At 44.7% G+C, this 23,637-nt stretch overlaps 1 protein-coding gene across 2 annotated transcripts in view; it reads right to left on the reverse strand.

The window, feature by feature from the left end:
* The window catches only part of sidt2 (SID1 transmembrane family, member 2), a 100,602-nt gene extending 77,170 nt beyond the window's left edge, over window positions 1-23,432 (reverse strand). For both annotated transcript variants that reach the window (XM_060846692.1, XM_060846691.1), the window contains exons 1-2: window positions 22,684-23,432; window positions 15,862-15,983 (exon numbers count right to left, since the gene is read on the reverse strand). In XM_060846692.1, the coding sequence (XP_060702675.1) occupies window positions 15,862-15,983; window positions 22,684-22,932 (371 nt within the window). In that variant the 5' untranslated portion in view covers window positions 22,933-23,432. The remainder of the gene's footprint in view (window positions 1-15,861; window positions 15,984-22,683) is intronic.
* Window positions 23,433-23,637: the final 205 nt, after the last annotated feature.

Below are 23,637 nucleotides of genomic sequence, written 5' to 3' on the forward strand. Positions count from 1 at the left end.
CATGATTAATCCACCTAGCCTGCACATCACTGCACACTACAGGCAATTTCCCATGGCCAGTCCACCTAACCAGTACATCTTTGAAATGTGGGAGAAACTAGAGTACCCGGAGGAAACCCACGCAGACACGGGGAGAATGTGCAAATTCCACAGACAGTTGCCCGAGGCTAGAATCAAACTTGGGTCCCTGGCATTGTGAGACAGCAGTGCTAACCACTGTGACACCCTAGGATCTGACCTGCTCAGGATTTAACTCACCAGTAGACTTGTGTCACTTAAAAGTTGTTGATTTGGTTTACAACTTGTGTTTCCTTTATTCTGGTGATAGGAATCACAATCAATGGTATTTTTATTTTGATAGACAGGTCAACAACAGGTCAATATCAGTGGTGGAATTAGACTAATGCAATCAACAGGGAGGCAGTGGTACAGTCACTGGACTAGCATTGCTGAAAAATACCCAGAAGAACTGCAGATGCTGTAAATCAGACACAAAAACAGAAATTGCTGGAAGAGCTCAGCAGGTCTGGCAGCATCCGTGAAGAGAAATTAGAAGTAACGTTTCAGATCTGGGATCACTGGACCCTAAACATTAAATCTAATTTCTCTTCACAGATTCTGCCAGACCTGCAGAGGTTTTCCAGCAACTTCTGATTTTGTTTCTGACTTACAGCATCTGCAGTTTTTTTTTATGAAATTACCATTGATGTGGCAAAAAAGATATAAGGGAAGGAAATCAGCCACCCTCACTCAGTCTATGACTTCAATCTCACAGCAATGCAGTTTAGTCAGGGATGGTAGTAGTAATGTTACTGGGCTTGTAATTCAGTACCCAGGTTAATGGGGCCATGAGTTCAAATCCCGCTGTGGCCAATGTGAAAATTCAATCAAAGCTGGAAGTAAAAAAAAATGAACTAAAAGCAGTCATGGAACAATCGTTGTTGTGGTTTTACTTTTTTAAAAAAACTACTTCAACAATGTCCTTTACCACAACAAAGCGGTTGACCCATTACTAAATTAATGCTAACAAGTGACGCTCATAAAAGAATATCAAAACACTTTTAAGCCACTCAGTTCAGGGGCAATGATGTATTGCAACAATGCCAGTGAGGCCCTTGTAGACAGGCAGGAGGCTGGAAGAACACAGCAAGCCAGGCAACATCAGGAGGTGCAGAAGTCGACATTTCGGGTGTAACCCTTCTTCAGGACTGGGACAGTGGGTGTGGAGGGAGCTGCAGATAAAGGGGGTGGCAGGGGCAGGGTGGTGAAGTGGGGATAGGTGAAGAAAGGTAGAGGATATTGGTCAATGGGAGAAATCAAGCCGGTTGGTGGCAGGGAGCAGAAGAAGGAAGGGGGAGGGGCTGGGAAGGGAATTGGGGGATGGGAAGGGAGGTTAATTGAAATTGGAGAACTCAATGTTGAGTCCTCCAGGCTGTAGGGTGCCCAGGTGGAAGATCAGGTGTTGTTCCTCCAATTTGCGGTGTGATTTGTTTTGGCAATGGAGGAGGCCAAGGTTGGTCAGGTCGGAAAGGGGGTGTTTGGGGGAATTGAAATGGGCAGTGACTGGGAGGTCCAGTTGGCCCCTGAGGGCCCAGCTGTGATGCTCAGTGAACTGCCCCCTAAGTTTATGTTCAGTCTCCCCAATGTAGAGAAGACCACATCGGGAGCACCTGATGCAGATACCCTTGTCCCATGAAGAAAGGGAAAACCAACATTGCCTCATTGTATGGGTGAGCAGTTGACAGAAGCTAATATTGGGCACACTGGGGCTTCAGTAACCACATTTTCTCTTCCTTTGTCCTAATATTGCTTAATGCCAAAATAAGATACCACAGATGATAGAAATCTGAAATAGATTTCTGAAATCTGAAACCAAAGAATGCAGCAAAACGTTTGATCATGGATAAAGTGAAGACACAAAGGTTGTATCCAAACGAGGCATGAATTACCACATAAAAAATACCTCTTAAATCTGCTGCGGTGCTAAATTTTATTTGATAATGTCCTTATGACGCATCCTGAGACATTAATACTTTGCTAATGATACCATACCACAATGAGCAGTTGTTGAGCAAACTCAATGAATTCAGAATTTAAGTGACAAGGCTACATTCTGCCACCAATCTAGATGTTGTCCAACAGAACACATGTCTCAGCAGCAAAAAAAAACCCAAAAAGAACAGCACATTTCAGCGTAAATCTTGCCCCTGCTCTAAAAAAAAGGGAGAGGTGGTTTGCTATCTTCTTCCAAAGTGTTGACTCACTTACCCTCCCTACTGGTTACAATTCTGACTGAAAACATATAGACTACTAAAGAGAGACAGCGAGATAACACGACACAGGCTCAAACAACAAACAGGAGCATTTAGGACTGCAGTCAGAAGATGAACATCCCGTGAGTTAATGTCAACAGTGCAAATAACTTCTCTGGGGAGGATTATGGGGGAGGAGTCTGACAGAGGTGGAGAGGAGACGTCAGTTCAGAATGGAGGAATGTGACCTCGAGAGGGAGGAAGCAATTGGGAGGATTGTATTCAGCAACTGTCAATGGTCAGCTGCAGTGCAGTGCAACTTAGAGAAATATAGAATACTAACTCTAACTCTGAGCTCCAGGTGCGTATTTTTAAGAAGAGTATGCCAATGGTGGTGGTTCTCCAATGGTTTCTTTAAGGATCTTTGGTGATATCACACAGAGACCTACATTTCATGCGCATCAACGTGCAAAGGGGGCTCCAAACAGGTTTTAGAACCTGTGCCCAGTTGCATATGTAAAGGGTGCTGTGTCTGTTTTGGGAAATAAGCCTTGGACACATCTATTCCTACCATTCCCAATATAGTAGATAGGATTCTTTTGATCTGGAATGTTGTTCAAATGTTACAAATGATGGATGCTTTGGACCTCAAAAATAAGTAAACATGAATTTCTAGACTATTATGCTCTACTTGGGATATCATTCGTTCTAGAGACAAATAACTTAAGTTAACCTGGGGCAGTGTTTGTAGAGGAATAAGACGGTGTTATTTTCTGGGTCTGTAGATTGTGAAGGAGCAAAAATGGCCTTTGCAGTGATATGTACTTCTTGTCAGATGTGGGAGTTTAAAGAAAGTTTAAGGGTTACTGCGAATTATATCTGCCATAAATGCTGTTGGATGCGAATCTTATCAGATCGAGTGGATCGGTTGGAGAGACAATTAAAAGCGATGAGGAATTTGCAACAGCTACAGTATGTGATGGATGGCAGTTATAGGAAGGGGGGGAAGTCTCAGATACAGTCACATAGATGGGTTAGCTCCAGGAAGGGTGAGAGAGGTCGGCACCTAGGGCAGGAGTCTTTTGTGGATATACCTATTTCAAACAGGTATGCCGTTTTGGAAAATTAGATTACTTACAGTGTGGAAACAGGCCCTTTGGCCCAACAAGTCCACACCGACCCGCCAAAGTGCAACCCACCTATACCCCTACATTGACCCATTACCTAACACTACGGGCAATTTAGCATGGCCGATTCACCTAACCCGCACATCTTTGGACTGTGGGAGGAAACCGGAGCACCTGGAGGAAACCCACGCAGACACGGGGAGAACGTGCCAACTCCACACAGTCAGTCGCCTGAGTTGGGAATTGAACCCGGGTCTCGGGCGCTGTGAGGCAGCAGTGCTAACCACTGTGCCACTGTGCCACCGTGCCGCCCACAGGGAAAATGTAGCGGGTGATGGTATCTCAGGGGAATGCAGCACGAACAGCCAAGTTTCTGATATTGAGACTGGCTCTAAGGCAACGGGGGGCACGTCGGCTTCCAAGAGATCAATTGTGTTCGGGGATTCTGTTGTCCGAGGTACAGACAGACATTTCTGTGGCCAGCAGAGAAAAAGCAGAATGGTGTGTTGTTTCCCTGGTTCCAGGATCAAGGATGTCTCAGAGAGGGTGCAGAATGTTCTCACGGGGGAGAGGGGCCAGCATGAGGTCATTGTCCACATTGGAACCAACAATATAGGAAGGGAAAAGGTTGAGATTCTGAAGGGAGATTACACAGAGTTAGGCAGAAATTTAAAAAGGAGGTCCTCAAGGGTAGTAATATCTGGATTACTCCCAGTGTTATGAGCTAGCGAGGGCAGGAATAGGAGGAAGAACAGATGAATGCATGGTTGAGGAGCTGGTGTATGGGAGAAGGCTCACATTTTTGGATCATTGGAATCTTTTTTGGGATAGAAGTGACCTGTACAAGAAGGATGGATTGCACCCAAATTGGAAGGGGACTAATATACTGGCAGGGAGATTTGCTAGAACTGCTTGGGAGGATTTAAACTAGTAAGGTGGGGGGGGGGGGGGGGGGGGGGGGGAGGGGGGGAGTGGGACCTAGGGAGATAGTGAGGAAAGAGATCGATCTGAGACGGGTACAGCTGAGAACAGAAATGAGTCAAACAGTCAGGGCAGGCAGGGACAAGGTAGGACAAGGTAGGAGGTTATTTGGGTGGAACTGAGAAATAAGAAAGGGATAATCATCTTATTGGGATTGTATTATAGACCCCCTAATAGTCAGAGGGAAATTGAGAAACAAACTTGGAAGGAGATCTCAGCTATCTGTAAGAACAATAGGGTAGTTATGGTAGATGATTTTAACTTTCCAAACATAGACTGGGACTGCCATAGTGTTCAAGGTTTAGATGGAGAGGAATTTATTAAGTGTGTACAAGACAATTTTCTGATTCAGTATGTGGATGTACCTACTAGAGAAGGTGCAAAACTTGACCTACTCTTGGGAAATAAGGCAGGGCAGGTGACTGAGGTGTCAGTGGGGGAGCACTTTGGAGCCAGCGACCATAATTCTATTTGTTTTAAAATAGTGATGGAAAAGGATAGACCAGATCTAAAAGCTGAAGTTCTAAATTGGAGCAAGGCTAATTTTACGATATTAGGCAAGAACTTTCAAAAGTTGGTTGGGGGCTGATGTTCGCAGGTAAAGGGACAACTGGAAAATGGGAAGCCTTCAGAAATGAGATAACAAGAATCCAAAGAAAGTATATTCCTGTCAGGGTGAAAGGGAAGGCTGGTAGGTACAGGGAATACTGGATGACTAAAGAAATTGAGGGTTTGGTTAAGAAAAAGAAGGAAGCATATGTCAGGCATAGGCAGGATAGATCGAGTGAATCCTTAGAAGTGTATAAAGGAAGTAGGAGTATACTTAAGAGGGAAATCAGGAGGGCAAAACGGGGACATGAGATAGCTTTGGCAAGTAGAATTAAGGAGAATCCAAAGGGTTTTTACAAATACATTAAGGACAAAAGGGTAACTAGGGAGAGAATAGGGCCCCTCAAAGACCAGCAAGGCGGCCTTTGTGTGGAGCCACAGAAAATGGGGGAGATACTAAATGAATATTTTGCATCAGTATTTACTGTGGAAAAGGATATGGAAGATATAGACTGTAGGGAAATAGATGGTGACATCTTGCAAAATGTCCAGATTGCAGAGGAGGAAGTGCTGGATGTCTTGAAACAGTTAAAAGTGGATAAATCCCCAGGACCTGATCAGGTGTACCCGAGAACTCTGGGAAGCTAGAGAAGTGATTGCTGGGCCTCTTGCTGATATATTTATATCATTGATAGTCACAGGTGAGGTGCTGGAAGACTGGAGATTGGCAAACGTGGTGCCACTGTTTAAGAAGGGTGGTAAGGACAAGCCAGGGAACTATAAACCGGTGAGCCTGACTTCGGTGGTAGGCAAGTTGTTGGAGGGAATCCTGAGGGACAGAATGTACGTGTATTTGGAAAGGCAAGGACTGATTCGGGACAGTCAACATGGTTTTGTGCGTGGGAAATCATGTCTCACAAACATGAGTTTTTTGAAGAAGTAACAAAGAAGATTGATGAGGGCAGAGCAGCAGATGTGATCTACATGGACTTCAGTAAGGCGTTCGACAAGGTTCCCCATGGGAGACTGATTAGCAAGGTTGTGAGTTCATGGAATGCCCTGCCAGTAGCAGTGGTGGACTCTCCCTCTTTATGGTCATTTAAGCGGGCATTGGATAAGCATATGGAGGTTATTGGGCTAGTGTGGGTTAGGTAGGCTTCGGTCGGCGCAACATCGAGGGCCAAAGGGCTTGTACTGCGCTGTATTTTTCTATGTTCCATGTTCTATCTCACGGAATACAGGGAGAACTAGCCATTTGGATAGAGAACTGGCTCAAAGGTAGAAGACAGAGGGTGGTGGTGGAGGATTGCTTTTCAGACTGGAGGCCTGTGAGCAGTGGAGTGCCACAAGGATCGGTGCTGGGCCCTCTACTTTTTGTCATTTACATAAATGATTTGGATGCGAGCATAAGAGGTAGAGTTAGTAAGTTTGCAGATGACACCAAAATTGGAGGTGTAGTGGACAGCGAAGAGGGTTACTTCAGATTACAACAGGATCTGGACCAGATGGGCCAATGGGTTGAGAAGTGACAGATGGAGTTTAATTCAGATAAATGCAAGGTGCTTCATTTTGGGAAAGCAAATCTTAGCAGGCCCTATACACTTAATGGTAAAGTCCTAGGGACTGTTGCTGAACAAAGAGACATTGGAGTGCAGGTTCATAGCTCCTTGAACGTGGAGTCGCAGGTAGGTAGGATAGTGAAGAAGGCGTTTGGTATGCTTTCCTTTATTGGTCAGAGTATTGAGTACAGGAGTTGGGAGGTCATGTTGTGACTGTACAGGACATTGGTTAGGCCACTGTTGGAATATTGTGTGCAATTCTGGTCTCCTTCCTATCAGAAAGATGTTGTGAAACTTGAAAGGGTTCAGAAAAGATTTACAAGGATGTTGCCAGGGTTGGAAGATCTGAGCTACAGGGAGAGGCTGAACAGGCTGGGGCTGTTTTTCTCTAGAGTGTCGGAGGCTGAGGGGTGACCTTATAGAGGTTTACAAAATTATGAGGGGTATGGATAGGGTAAATAGATAAAGTCTTTTCCCTGGGGTCGGGGAGTCCAGAACTAGAGGGCATAGGTTTAGGGTGAGAGGGGAAAGATATAAAAAGAGACCTAAGGGGCAACTTTTTCACACAGAGGATGGTAAGTGTATGGAATGAGCTGCCAGAGGATGTGGTGGAGGCTGGTATAATTGCAACATTTAAGAGGCATTTGGATGGGTATATGAATAGGAAGGGTTTGGAGGGATATGGGCTGGGTGCTGGCAGGTGGGACTAGATTGGGTTGGGATATCTGGTCGGGGGCATGGACGGGTTGGACGGGTCGGCATTGAAGGGTCTGTTTCCATGCTGTATATCTCTATGACTCTATGACTTGAGTCATTTTCCAGTCAACAACTCAACAAGATCACTTCTTATACTGATCACAGAACCATGGACTTAATTGCAAATCCAGTCCTCAAAATCCCTGAAAAGGCAATTTTAAAAATGAAATTGCCTCTTACTGGAAGAGAAAGAAATTACCCCAAGTAAATCATCTCCTCCTGAAACACCTTGAAGTCTATAATGAAAAGTTGAGAACCAGTAGTAAGATCAAATTTCTTGACGCATAGTTTTGGAAATTAAAACACAACTAGGCTATTTTTGTTACACACTCCCATTACAAATATCCCCAAAACTAGGAGTATGAATTTGACCAATTCTATCACTCTGAATCACTTTATTTGAGAATCAGTTAACCTGGTAAGGGAATACTTCACACTTGTGCATTAGCCCTCTCTTCAAAGGTTGCCTAATCATGAGGAAAATGAGAAATTGGAAGGAGAGAATGGAAAGCACAGGGATGAGAGACAGTTACAGTTGAGGAAATAGGTCTTTAAGAGGTTAAGTGGCAAGACAGAAAGTGGTTTAGGAAGAGTTGCAGAGGAAAGGCATATGGTAACTGATATGTCTCAGGCTAATCATTAGCAGAGTAGACGGGTTATGATCCCATGCACTGTGTAGGAAGCCTGCCTCATTGGGAATACATTGTCAGAAAATTGTAGACAGTGTTCCCACAATCCCAAAATTTGTTCCCAGTTGAGGCGGCTTCATATTAGGAGCATATACTCATACATTTGCCCCACTGATTACTGTATATTTAATTTAAATCCTAGATAAAAACACACAACGAAGAGTTGTGACAAAGCATACAAGCTTATCAGAATTCTATTCATTGGTTTAAACATCACCCAGGCAAAAGAGAGTACTGCAGATGCTAGAGATCAGAGTCAATATTAGAGTGGTGCTGGAAAAGCACAGCAGGTCAGGCAGCAACCAAGGAGCAGGAAAATTGACATTTTGGGCAAAAGCCCTTCATTTTCTGCTTTTCCTGCTCCTCGGACTCTGCCTGACCTGTGCTTTTCCAGCACCACTCTAATCTTAAACATCTCCCAGTCTATTCCTGTCACACAATGGTTGCAGTGTGCACTAAATACAACAGACACTGCAGCAACTTGTCAAAGCACCTTCAGCAGAACTTCCCCAACCAGTAAAGCTCCCTCATCTAAAATTACAGGGTGGAAGGTGTACGAATCACAGATTCTCCTACAGGATGGAAACAGGCCCTTCGGCCCAACAAGTCCACACCAACCTTCCAAAGAGTAACCCACCCATTTCCCCCTGACTAATGCACCTAACACCATGGGCAATTTAGCAAGGCCAATTCACCTGACCTGCACATCTTTGAACTGTGGGAGGAAACCGGAGCACCTGGAGGAAACCCAGGCAGACACGGAGAGAATGTGCAAACTCCACACAGACAGTCGGCTGAGGCTGGAATCAAACCTGGGTCCCTGGCGCTGTGAGGCAGCAGTGCTAACCACTGAGCTACTGTGCCACCACACTACAGTGCGGAAACAGGCCCTTCAGCCCAACAAGTCCACACCAACCCACTGAAGATGAATCCACTCAGACCCATTCCCCTACCCTATATTTACCCCTGACTAATGAATGCAACCTACACATCTCTGAACACCATAGGCAATTTAGCATGGCCAATTTACTTAACCTGCATATCTTTGGATTGTGGAAGGAATCCAGAGCACCAGGAGGAAAGCCACACAGACATGGGGAGAATGTGCAAACTCCACACAGACAGTCGCTCGAGGTTGTAATCAAACTCAGGTTCCTGGTGATGTGAGGCAGCAGTGCTAACCACTGAGCCACCAAGCCACCCATGACACACTATTGTCTCCAACCTACCCTCCAAACCACACACCACCCTGACTTGGGCATATATTGGGCATTCTTTCATTGTCACAGGGTCAAATTCCAGGGACTCTCTCCCTAACAATGATGTGGGTGTACCCACACCACATGGACCACAGCAGTTCAAGAAGGCTCATTACTACCTCCTTAGGGGTAGGTAAAGATTGATAATAAATGATATCCTTGCTAGTGGCACCCCCAGAAATGAACAACAAAAGAAAAACAACAGGCATGTGCGGCAAAAATAGATTCAGTTTCCAAAATTCTGCACCAAGAAATTCGACCCAACTCTTGGATCTCAACTGTTGTGAGTGGCACGGTGGCGTAAAAGTTAGCACTACTACCTCACAGTGCCAGAGACCCAGGTTCAAATCCTGACTCAGGCGACTGACTGTGTGGAGTTTGCACATTCTCCCCGTGTCTGAGTGGGTTCCCACCGGGTGCCCTGGTTTCTTCCCACAGTCCAAAGATGTGCAGGTCAGGTGAATTGGCCATGCTAAATTGCCCTAGTGTTAGATAAGGGTGGGTTGCGCTTTGGCAGGACGGTGTGGACTTGTTGGGCCAAAGGGCCTGTTTCCACACTGTAGGTAATCTAATCTTTATCATCCACATCAAGCTGTTAGACAAATCAGCTTCACAGCTGATTCATCACCTTGAAGTCATTTCTTTCTGTCCTCGTAGAAGCCAATTTCCTTTTTTTATATAATTGACGACTTTGGGGTTTCTATTTGAATCCAAAAAAAAACTTATTTAAAGAACCAGAATTATTGCATCTTAATGTTCTTTGAAAATATGATCAAACAAATGCTTAACTACATAAAAATCATATTTCTTAATGAAATTTTCTAGTAATTAGATCAGAACTATAATATATATTTATTTCTGGAAGGGGTTATGATCTTATTCAGCAATCTTTATTGGTGTTTCAAAATGGCAAATTTTCATTGACAGAACAAAGTTTATTTTTATCCTTTTATTAGATATGGGCATCACTAACATTTGTTGGTCATCCCTAATTGCTCTCAAGAAGGTGATGGTCAGTTGGCATTCCTTTTGCTTTCACAAAATAGAACATCATGTGCACAACGTTAATCTAACTCAATGAACAAAGAAATCATCAGAAAAAGTCAATATCTACTTGTAGTGTTTTGTGATCATCTCCCTGTTGAATAAAGCCAGATGATGATGTATATATGCCATCCATTCAATAAGTATCCATGGAGTCACAGCTACTGTAAACATTACACTATCTGATTCCAGGTGTAAACCTGCACATTGTGTAGGGTCATGCTCCCCGGAGGTATTAGATACAGCACCATTGCACAAACATTAACAGAAAACTTGGTCAGAACAATGTGTTTTTTTCTTAGCTGGAGGTCAATTTCTCGATGGTGTTAATAACTGATAAATAAGAAGGAACCTATCATCTGTTTTACAGCCAATGATTACCACAAACAGACACACACACACACACACACACACACACAGCAACTGGTCAATCTGCTTGGGTGGGGATTTAGTATCACTCATTATTCAAAACACTTTGACAGCATAAACTTTCTCAGTACTATAGGATGCTGCCTGAACTGCTGTGCTCTTCCAACACCACTAATCCTGAATCATCAGTCTGGAATGTTTTAGATTAAGTGCCTGAAACGTGGAGTAGGTGTGAACTGCAGTCTTCTGATAGAGACAATAGTGTTACCAATGACAATCTAACAACTAAAGATATCTTATTATTATTTTCCTTGAATATGCTGAGTCAAGGTGGAATATGTTAGCACGTACACATATTGAAAGGGGAGCAGACCGGATGGGCTAAATGGCCTACTCTAGCTCTCACTTCTCATGTCCTTATATTATCATCCAATTGTTCACGTATGACTGAGGACAATGGCTATAAGACCAAAGGAAACAGGAACAGAAGGAAGCTGTTCAGCTCAAGCCTGCTCTGCTAATCGATAGGTCATGGCTGATCCGACATTCATGTCCAGTTTCCTGCCCATTCCCCAAAAACCTTGATTCCCTGAATGATCAACAATTGATTTATCTCAGCTTTAAACATAACCAAGGAGTCTGCTCCCACAGCTCTCTGTAGCAAAGAGTTCCAAAGACTCATAACCCTCTGAGTGAAGAAATTACTCTTCATCTCCATCTTAGAATGGCACCCCTTTATTCTGAGACTATGCCCTTTCATCCTAGACTCGCCCCTGAGGAGAAAATATCCTCTCAGTATTTACCCTGTCAAGCCCCTTTATGGTTCAACAAGATTACCTCTCATTCTTCCATCAAGTACCATCCACTATGCAACATTTAATTGCAACAAAAGCCAGTGAATAGGAACAGGATTTCCCCTCTGATGGGAGTCAATGGTCAATTGTTTCACCATTGCAGCTCACCAGGACAAATTTAGCTGACTCGTGCTTTCACCACTGATTCAGGAAAATTGTGGGTTCAAATCTTTAACACAAAGCTTGGAATGTTATTTCAGTGCAAAGTCATTGAGTTATACAGTCCGGAAACAGACCCTTCGATCCAACTTGTCCATGCCAACCAAGTTTACCAAATTAAACCAGTCCCACGCACCTGTGTTTGGACCATAATCCTCTAAACCTTTCCTATCCAAGAACCTATACAAACATCTTTTAAATGTTGTCACTATACCTGCATCTAATACTTCCTCTGGCAGTTCATTCCACACACAAACGTTGTCCATCAGGTCCCTTTTAAAATTTCACCTCTCACTTAAAAATGTGCTCCCTAGTTTTGAACACTCCCATCCTAGAGAAAAGACCTTTAGAGAGTTTTGAGATTTGTAACTCAGGTTGCAGTTCGAGATGTAGGTTTGCTCGCTGAATTGGAAGGTTCATTTTCAGACATTTCGTCACCATGCTAGGTAACATCATCAGTGAGCCTCCATATGAAGCACTGATGGTATAGCCCACTTTCTATTTATGGGTGTGGGTTTCCTTGGGTTGGTTATATCATTTCCTGTGGTGATGTCATTTCCTGTTCTTTTCCTCAGGAGGGGTGATAAATGGGATCCGAGTCAATGTGTTTGTTGATAGTGTTCCAGTTGGAATGCCATGCTTCTAGGAATTCTCATGCATATCTCTGTTTGGCTTGTCCTAAAATGGATGTGCTGTCCCAGTTGAAGTGGTGTTCTTTCTCATCCTGGCTAAGGAAACACTGACCACACTGTTAGAAGAACCAAACACCAAGCACCACCAACTTCATCAGAAAGGACAGTATTGTCAAGCTAGTGGACCTATGCCTTACCACCCACTTCACCTTCGACAACAAAATCTGCAGATAAACCAATGGAATGCCCATGGAATCTCCAATATCAGGGTTCTTAGCAGAGACAGTAATGCAGAGACTTGAACAAACAGCTCTGCCAACCAATTATCCAAGCCAAACTGGGGGACCGCTACATGGCTGACACCTTTGTTATCACTAAACAAAACAAGTTAGAGGAAACCTTCAAGACCATCAATAATACCCTTACCGGCATATACTTCACTAAAGAGAAGGGAAGCAACAACAAACTGCCATTCCTAGATGTCACAGTAGAGCGAACAACCAATGGGGAACTTCAAACCAGCGTCTACAGGAAAACAACACGTATGGCCCAAATATTGAACTACAGAAGCAATCATCCCAACATCCACAAATAAAGCTGCATAAGAACATAATTTCAACGAGTCACCACACACTGCAGCACAGAGGAATAATGAAGAGCAGAGGAAAATCACATATACTGTGTATTCAAAAGGAATGGGTACCCAATGAACACAGCCCGCTGATTTCTCAGTAACAAACCCAAACAAGCAGACAAAACACGTCCAGAAACCCTAGCCACTCCCCCCTTCATCAAAACATCTTGGAAATGACTGCCAGATGACTCGGATGTCTTGGCATCATAGTAGCCCACAAACCCACCAACACACTAAAACAGCAACTAATGAATTTGAAAGACCCTAAACAGACAACAAGCAAAACTAATGTCATTTACAAAATAGCATGTAATGAACACTACATTGGACAGTCACCAGGATGCATGAACATCAGCTAGCCACAAAAAGACATGAGCCACTCTCACTAGTATCCCTACATACAGTTTAGGAAGGACACCACTTCGACTGGGACGACACATCCATCCTAGGACAAGCCAAACTGAGACACACATGAGAATTCCTAGAAGCATGGCATTCCAACTGGAACAGTATCAACAAACATATTGACTTGGATCACATTTATCACCCCCCTGAGGAAAAGAACAGGAAATGACATTATCACAGGAAATGACGTTATCACAGGAAATGACGTTATCACAGGAAATGACATCCCCAACCCAAGGAAACCCTAACACATAAATAGAAAGTGGGCTGTACCACCAGTAATCTGGAGGCTCATTGATGATGTTACCTACTATGCTGATGAAACATCTGAAAATGAACCTTCCAGCTCAGCGAACAAACCTACATCCAGAAAAGACCTTATTTATGCCCCTCTTGATTTTATAAATGTTCCCCTTCAACTTCCTTATTGGAGAGGCCACTGTTGGAGATCGTTTGCAGAGGTTAAATTAAAACTGTGCCATTTCCTATGAATTGATAAGTTCCTGTAGCAACACTCTGAGAAGAAGAGGTGAGTCCACCTGGTGCTGCTGGTCAGAATCCCTTCCACCATCAAAATAAAGCATTTTGTTATTCACGTTACTGTTCGTGCTATCTTGCTATGGATTCAATTCAAATTAATCATTAGCTATTACTGATATTGAGAGAACATGATAAGATTCTAAATGACTATATTCCACAGGTTTATAGCCAAGAAAAGTTTGCTTTTATATAACATTGTATCCTCTCCTCGGGACATTCTAATTTGCTTTGCACCCAATGATTCGTTAGGAACAGTGTTCATTTTTGTTCTGTCAGTAAATATGTGAAAGAAAAACCAATTTGTGATCAGAATGATCCCAAAATCAACAAGGATAAGAATGGTGATATCTGTTGACAGATAAATGTCAGCGAAGGGTGCTGGGAGAAACTCCCAATTCCTTGTTACATAGTTCTGATAAACTTTTCACACCAATGTGAGACAGGGGTATAAGGCTTCAGGCTAGCACTTACCCAAAAGAAGGAATTAGCAATAATGTGACACCTCTCCAATATTCCATTTAAAATGTCCTTCTACAGGATATATTAAAATCCTGAGCCAAGTCCCTGCGATGTATGAACTTTGGCTCAGATGGTAGAGCATCCCTCAGTCAGAAAGTTGTGGGTTTGATCCCCATTCTGAGGAACTAAGCTCCTCAGCTAGACTGCAGCATCAGTGCAGTGCTGAGAGAATGCTGCATTGTCAGTGGTACTGACTTTTTGATGAGCCATTAAGACTAGACCCATCTGTCCTCTCAATGCATGTAAACGATTCCAAGGTACTAAGAAGGACAGGGACCTAGTCTCTGCATTCAGATGGAATATGTTTAAGCCTTGTGTCTTTTTGGAATTACCCAAGTGTTTGAAGAATCTATCATTCCCCATTGCTTTCTCCATAGCAATGCCTCAGCCAATCAGTTGCCTTGGCACTAATCAACACTGTCTTTTTTTTAGATTAGATTAGACTTACAGTGTGGAAACAGGCCCTTCGGCCCAACAAGTCCACACCGACCCGCCGAAGCGCAACCCACCCATACCCCTACATTTACCCCTTACCTAACACTACGGGCAATTTAGCTTGGCCAATTCACCTGACCCGCACATCTTTGGACTGTGGGAGGAAACCGGAGCACCCGGAGGAAACCCATGCAGACACGGGGAGAACGTGCAAACTCCACACAGTCAGTCGCCTGAGTCGGGAATTGAACCCGGGTCTACAGGCGCTGTGAGGCAGCAGTGCTAACCACTGTGCCACCGTGCCGCCCACACGGTGGTATAATTTGTTGTGACCATTTGAAATTTAGCATTCTCGTGGATGTCCTGAGGAGTACAAGATGGAAAGACTTTGCCATCATGGCTCTTTTTCAGCAAGAACCAAGAATAGGAGTCTTCTCCTGGTATGTTACTAGAGATGAATCACTGAATCACAGGCTGCTTATTCAAGTACATAGGTTGTAGATCACAGTATTAGGTCTGTGCTTACATTCTTCCTATACACAAGCCTCCTCCCAACCTCTTCATCTATTATAAGCAATATAACTTTCTAGTCTTTTCTGCATCATGTACTTACTTAGTTCCTCCTTAAATCCAATGCATTAATCAACACAACCATTCCTTGTAGTCACAAATTCCATTCTAACCATTCTGACCTCAATTTGATAGTGTTATGGTCTCATTTACTGGTACCAGTTTTTCATTGCTTTTGTTCTGTTGTTGAGCGAATTTCAGGTCAACTCTCACTCTCTGGATTACTATCCAGTTGTAGGAGTTAGCTGGGTGCAAGCTAGCAAACTGGGTGCATTTTCTACACTACTAAAGTGACCTCAGTTGGGCAATTACTTAATTGGCTGCAAAACACTTTAGGACATCCCGATGTTGTGATGGGCACTATATAAATGCAAGTATTGAGTGGGAGACTGGAGAGACATTTTTAGTGGGTTTGAGGTGCCACTTAAGAAACAGGAGGAAGGAGATACTGGGGTTTCAAGCATCAATGGGCTCCTCATACTAGCAGCTGGGAGTTGTGTGATGATCTGAAGGTCTTGTGATACTCACAGCCCCCTGAGGATCAACGGCACCTGGAAGGAGAGCACTGCTTTCTGTTGTCGGATGACAAACAACACCGGGTTTTTGGACTGCTCGGAGAGAACATTCACATGGACGCGGACCCCCTCTGTCTGCAGAAAGAACAGAAAACAATTAATTCAAATAGTTAGGCAGAAATTTTCCTACTATAGGGTGGAAGGTTTATGTGCAACACTGCATCCATCACAACGCTGAGGACCCGGGCTCAATTCTGGCATCAGGTGACTGTCTGTGTGGAGTTTGCTCATTCTCCCAGTGTCTGTGTGGGTTTCCTTCGAGTGCTCCGGTTTCTTCCCACAATCCAAAAGATGTGCCGATCAAGTGGATTGGCCAGGCTAAATTGCCCATAGTGTTAGGTGCATTAGTCAGGGGGTAATAGAGGGTAGGGTAATGGGTGTGGGTGGGTTACTCTTTGGAGGGTCGGTGTGGACTTGTTGGGCTGAAGGGCTTGTTTCCGCACTGTAGGGAATCTAATCTAACCACACTTTCTCACCTTTATATAAACCAGGAGCAGAAGTAGACCATTCCATTATGACTGATCCTTTATCTCAAAATCATAACCCTGCATTTTCCATTTGCCTCCTGATGCCTTTAAAATCTAGAAAACTGATCTCCTTCAAACATTTCCACAGAATCTAAGACCTCTGTTCAGGAAATGCTGATCCGTTTTAATAACGAAAAGTCTAAAAAAGGAACAGGATGTTCTTCTCAATGGATTGACTGTCCATGAGGCTGAAACAGTAGCTGCACTCACAGAACTGGCCACAGCAAGACAGGCTGCACCAGGGGTCCGGAGCCCGGAGCAGGGTGGGATGTTTGACGAGAACCTGGAGTCCAGAATAGGTGGTGGGGAAGAGGCCTGCACTGGGAGTGAGGGAGGGAGGTTTGCACTGGTAGTGAGGGAGAGAGGTTTGCATTGGTAGTGAGGGTGAAGCCTGGAGCAGGATGAGGCCTACCTCAGGATCGAAGTATCCAGCCTCTGTTTGCCTGTTTTGTGCATTATATTTTCATTTTTAAAAATTCAAAATCTGAAGAACTTATCTAAAATCACACGTCCTGTAGTGCCATCTTTGAGACTTTCCATCGATTACCAATGATATTGGCTTCTCAGAGACCTAAGGGGCAACTTTTTTTCACGCAGAGGTGGTATGGGTATGGAATGAGCTGCCAGAGGAAGTGGTTGAGGTTGGTACAATTGCAACATTTAAAAGGCATCTGGATGGGTATATGAATAGGAAGGGTTTATATGGATATGGGCCAGGTGTTGGAAGTTGGAACTAGATTGGGTTGGGATATCTGGTTGGCATGGGCGGGTTGGACCGAAGGGTCTATTCCCATGCTGTACATCTCTATGACTCTTAGTCATAACAACTACATGCAGAACCTATGGGTGATGGTTATACGAATCACAGCCTTTTCTCAATGCTAATCTCAATCATTTGCATAGCTAACTTTCAAATGCATTTCTTCAGCTTAATGCAGCCATTTGGATTTTTTTCAATCAACTGGATTCTGACCATCCGCTGACTATTATCAGAATTTCTCCGAAGCCGTTATGAGAGTTTGTCAAAGAAATACAAATTAGGAGTGGGGGTAGGCCATTCAGCCTCTGACCTGCTCAGGAACGAATATCTGAACAGGTGGTGAAAAGAAAGTCACAGATGGAGCAACTGATGCATTGAGTCTGTGTCTCTGTCAAGATATCTAATCAGCCCCATTCCCCTGTTTCCCTGTCCTTCTATTTCCCTGAAATGCCCATCTAATCTTCCACAAGCACATGGGGAGAAAGTTTAAAATCGATTTAAGCACAAATTGAGAGAAATAAAACAGAAGTCAAATCTGAAAGACCACAGGAAGTGAGACAGCTCATTCAAAAATGGCTCTCCACTCTCCAGGCAAAATTATAGACAAAGTAACAATGGAGCACACACATGATCGTCCTGCTACAAACCTTGTCACCTGCCCTCTTTGGGGTTTATCTCTTCTCCATGAAGAAGAGGAACTCACCCTGATCTATGTGGTACAGATTACTCAATAACAGAACTGAAATAAAGACTTGCATTGATAAAGTGCTTTTCACAGCCACTGGACATCTCAAATCACTTTGCAGCCAAAGCAGTATTCTGTTTGTGATGTGTAGACATGATTGTATTGCAGAAAAACAAGGCACTAATATGTGCACAGAGAGTAATACGAAAACCAATCAACCACTTGCCAACCAATCAGCGCTCTCCTCTCACAGACTATAAAAGTTGTTTTCCCTTTACATTAGCAATTCTTGCAAATTGCCCTGACGAATGCAAGACAAAACGCTTCCAGAAAATGCATCTTGTTTCAGCAACACAGTTAATTATCTGGATGAATGCAGTCCCACCAAAACTCAAAAAGCTTGACATCAGCCCCACTCCAGGTAGATCCCAGCCCTGCCATGTGTTCACCGTCCCCCCAGACCTCTTCCTTACAGAGAACGAATGTTTAGTCCTCATCAAAGGCCTCACTTTTATCCCTTTATCCTCAATAGATTAATGAGTGTGACACACGCTGCGACCTTGAATGTTTCTTCAGCCGCCTCCGGGCCTACTTTTTCAACCAAGACACCAGCCCTCCCAGCAAGGACCCCTTCTCCCACCCCCAACACAACCATCCACTTGGACACCCCGTGCCATCCTGTTACTCACCCTTGATCTCTTCATTTCAAACTGCCACTGTGACATTGACCACCTCAACCTGTCCACTGCTATCCCCCACTCCAACCTTCTGTCCTCGCAATGCGCAGCCCTCCACTCCCTCTGCTCCAACCCCAACCTCACCATCAAACCAGTGGACATGGGGGGCGCAATAGTAGTGTGGCGCACTGACCACTGCACCGCTGAAGCCAGGCGCCAACCTGCAGACATCTCCTCTTACTGCCTCCTTGATCATGACCCCACCTCCCATCACCAAACCATCATCTCCCAGACCATCCACAACCTCATCACCTCTGGTGATCTCTCACTCTTAGCTTCCAACCTCATTGTCCGTGAACCCCCCCACTGCTTGATTCTCTCTCCTATCGAACATTCACAAACCTGACTGCCCTGGTCGACCCATTGTCTCAGCCTGCACCTTTCCCATTGAACTCATCTTTTCCTGTCTCGACACTGTCCTGTTCCTCCTTAGTCCAGGAAGTACCCACCTACGTTCGTGACACCACCCATGCCCTTCACTTCCTCCAAGATTTTTATTTCCCTGGCCCCCAATGCCTCATCTTCACCATGGACTTCCAGTCCCTGTACACATCGATCTGCCACAACGAAGGCCTCCAAACCCTCCATTTCTTCCTCTTCCACCGTCCCAACCAGTACCCTTCCACCGACACTCGCATCTGCCTGGCTGAACTGGTCCTCACCCTGAGCAACTTCTCCTTCTAGTCCTCCACTTCCTCCAAACCAAAGGGGTAGCCATGGGCACCTGCATGGGACCCAGCTATGCCTACCCGTTTGTCGGATATGTGGAACAGTCCATCTTCCGTAGTTACAATGGCACAACCCCCCCACCTTCCACCCCACTAACCTCCGCATACATCACATCATCCTCTGCCACTTCCAAATAAACCCCACCACCAAATATATATTTCCCTCCCTACCCCTATCAATGTTCCAGAGAGCCCATTCCCTCCACGACTCCTTCTAGAGATCCAAGCCCTCCACTCCATTCCTGGCACCTTCCCCTAACACCGCAGGAAGTGCAAAACCTGCGCCCACACTACTCCCCTCACCTCTGTCCAAGGGATCCTTCCACATCCTTCAGAAGTTCATCTTTACCTCTACCAATGTCATCTACTGCATCCATTGCACCCGGTGGGGTCTCCTCTACATGGGGGTGACAGGACGCCTTCTTGCACATCGTTTTAGAGAACATCTCTGGGACACCCACACCTACCAACTCCACTGCCCAGTGGCTGAACACTTCAACTCCCCCTCCCACTCTGTCAAGGACATCCAGGACCTGGGCCTCCTCCACTGCCAAACCTTTACCACCCGATGCCTGGAGGAAGAACACCTTGGGACCCTGCAACCACATGGGATAAACGTTGATTTCAACAGCTTCCTCATTTTCCCTCCCCCAACATCACCCCAGTCCCAAGCTTCCAACTCGGCACCACCCTCCTGACCTGTCCATCACTTCCCCCTCTGACCTATCACCTTTCCCTCACCTTCATCCACCTATCGCTTTCTCAGCTACCTTTCCCCAAACCCCACCCCCTCCCATTTATCTCTCAACCTGATGAAGGCCTTATGCCCAAAAAGTCGATTCTCCGGCTCCTCAGACGCTGCCTGACCTGCTGTGCTTTTCCAGCACCACACTCTCGACTCTGATCTCCAGCATCTGCAGTCCTCACTTTCTCCAAGGTCAAACTTCACCAAGGCTCCTTCCACAGCACCTTCCAAAGCAATGACCTCTATTCCCATGTGAACATAACAGGTGCATGTGAACATAAACACCTATGAATTCATCTCTGAGCCTCACACCATCTTGGCTTGAAACCATAATACCATTCCTTCACTGTCACTAGGTCAAGGGTCTGGAACTCCAATGTGATCTCAATACAGGTACATAAGAACTGAAGTCAGCCATTCTGTTCCTGTTCCTTTATTCAATAAGAAAGTGGGTCATCTACAAACATGGATTACCACTCGGGTCTTGCCCATTTGCAGCATTTACTAATTTCAGTCCTGATTTACTCTTTGTTTAAAATCTTTTTGCCAATTTGACTGTTCTCTTGCCTCATTTCCATTGAATTCCCAGCCCTGTACCACAGAACTGCTTGATTCAGTACTGTGTGGATACTGTCAGATCTATGGAATCAGGAACATATCGCCTCACAGTCTGCTGGGTGAGTTGGATGCTTGCTATCCACAGAGTGGCTAAACATCAGGGACTGAAGTTTCTTTCTTGGTTGCAACATGAAGGTAAAATTCTGACCAAAAGTGAGGCAATTATGCCAAAGTCAAGTTACACCCAAGTATCCTCCTAATCATATTTGCATATACTCAAACTGAAAATGGATGTAAATAAGAATAAACAATCTGAAGTCAATGTAGTGCCCAAGAGCAGCAACTTTGGATTGAACCAGCACCTTTAATCTATTAAAATATCCCAAAGGTCCTTCACAGAAATATAAACCAAACAAGGAGATATTAAGTCAGGTGACCAAAAACCTGGTCAAAGAGATGAGCCTTTTGGGGATCAGTTGGCTGGTTGGTGATGCACAGTGACATCCAGAGCATGGGTTCAATTCCTGAACTGGCTGAGATCAACACAAAGGCCTAGCCTTCTCAACCCTGCTCCTTGCCTGAGGTGTGGTAACCCTCAGGTTAATCTCATCACCAGTCGTCTCTCTTTCTGATGGGACAGCAACTCTCTAGGCCAACGGTGCCTTTTACATGCATTTCTTCTCAGCTTGAAATGAAAAACCTCAATTCATTTCACCATCATTCATTCATTCATTTCACCACTTTGCACTCATCTCAGGTGCTGCTGTGCCAAGAATCTGTAATTATTCTTTCTTAAAGAAAAAAATCCAAAGAAACAACCAACTTAAAGTAAGCCCTCAAAAATTCCAATTGAAAAATTCCTTGACGATCCCGTTGCAAAGTTGCAATCCCCTTTGCAAGCTCCACACAAACAAGAATAGCTGGAGGGTATTGGCATTCGAGAGTAAAGTGCACTAACAGTTTTGTTGCTTAAGATTTGTTTGGATTGAAGGTTTGAAAGATGAATGTAAAAGGTACAGGAGACTTGTACACACTGTCCTTACATGTGCAGCTCACTGATACCCAAAATTACAGAATCTTTTTAAAATGCCTCGTTAGTTTTCACTTAATTAGCCTGCTCCCAGATTACATGGGTGCTCCTGGTCGCAAATGCATGGGACAGGCAGGGTCCAAAGTGACCAGGAGTTGACTGGAAAGGGAGTCTCTTGTTCTCAATGTTTCGTTTCTCCACTAGTGCCAACATGGCCTGTTTGGCAGTCATTCATGGCTCTAATTCTTCAGGTTCGAATCCCACTCCTGGGCTTATGCAGTACAGTGGGAATGCTGCATTTATTCCTCAATCGATATCACAAAAGCAGATTATCATGTTGCTGTTAGAGGAAATTTGCATATGCAAATTGGAGACTGCTTTCTCTGCCTGCTTTCATTGTATGGAAATCACTTGGAAAAGGCCAGTGGTCATATGAGGCAATAAATGAATGAAAGGCTTTGAGCTATTTTCTAAACAAAGGTGTTTTCACACCTTTGCAGCAAGTCGGATTTGAACCCTTGACTCCTCAAGAGACAGGGGCACTCCTACCTCTGCACCACACGAGTCCCACCACATAGTGTTCCCCTTTTACTGACTGCTTTAAGCTTAAGGTTAACATGAAAGTGAACCTGAGAGATTTTAAACCAGAAAATGAGCAGCCCTAGCACAGCTTTGATTTAATATTTGTAATTTTTAGAGGGTCTGAGTATTTCTCTTTTTCCCCCTCACAGAAATAAAAATCAACCAACACCACGATTGCAGAGAGATCAGTCTGCAGTTGGTTCTGTATAAACTGTGCAAGATCCGGGTCGGTATTGGGTAAACGCTAGGATCCGGTCCCCTTCAACAGTTTCCTGGCCTGATGTTTTTACTGTCACAATATAACATCGGCTCACGTCTTGTGACTTCACCAAACAAGAGGGGGATGGGCAACACAAACTTTCCTACAGATGACACCGGCGATTGCAGCAACTCGAAACATGAATGGTTTGATTTTTGTTTTACCTTGTTCCGTGAAACGGTGTGATTGAAAGCGAATATATTCTGGACGTGGCTGTTGACAATCACCAAATAGGCACGATCGAAGGCACCGTCCACTTGGATGATCTCTTGGGCCAGGGCTCCCCTTCCATTTTCCGAAGGGAGGAGGCAGCCCAGGAGAAAGGCATTCCACAGAAACACCCGGCTCGCCCCTGCCCGGCTCCAGAGCCGCCGCATCGACCCGCCTTCCGACCTCGGGGAACCCACCAGCATTGCAACAGCAAACAGCCACACACACACGAAACAAAAATAAATGAATAAAAGCCGGGCTGTGCGGGGTTGGGAGCAGATCACCGGCCGGTCTGTACAACGGGGAGATTTCTAGCTCAATAAAAAAGCCATCTCACCGACAAGAGTCCAGAGGTTAGCGAGATAGGAGAACAAAATGTGTCCAACCTCTGAACCCGCTACATCGACCGAAGAATGTTACATTTTGTCCCTTGTATCCAGCGCTGGTTACAATCGGCCTCCCGCTGTCACCAGTTTCTCAATGAACCTGATCAGTTTCATGTCTCTGGCCTTGTTAATTTCAGCCTGGCTTGCCCCTCTCTGTCTGTAATATTTGACCCCCACCTCTGACTCTCCGTCCACCCTGCCTTTCTCCCTCTCTGGTATAAATGGAGTCTTGTTTGATCTCACAGCCGGGATGGTTGAGCTACAGCAACAAGCGGCCCCCCTCTGTAAACAAATACTGACTGGGGATGAGTTGACGTCACCCACCAACCAGCCTGTCCTCCTCCCTCCCTTCAGTTCCAACCCTCGGTGGAAATATCTTCCTTTTTTATTGGTCCAACTGCTGCAGCAGCATGAGCTTTCTCCAAGGACAGTTCTGGTGCTTTTTTTGATTTTTCTTTTGCACCCGGCTCATATGTGATCCCCTGAAAATAAAAAGATTTGGATTTTTTTTAACATCACAAT

The sequence above is a fragment of the Hemiscyllium ocellatum genome, chromosome 29, assembly GCF_020745735.1.
Source record: "Hemiscyllium ocellatum isolate sHemOce1 chromosome 29, sHemOce1.pat.X.cur, whole genome shotgun sequence".
NCBI classification, from domain to species: Eukaryota; Metazoa; Chordata; class Chondrichthyes; order Orectolobiformes; family Hemiscylliidae; genus Hemiscyllium; species Hemiscyllium ocellatum.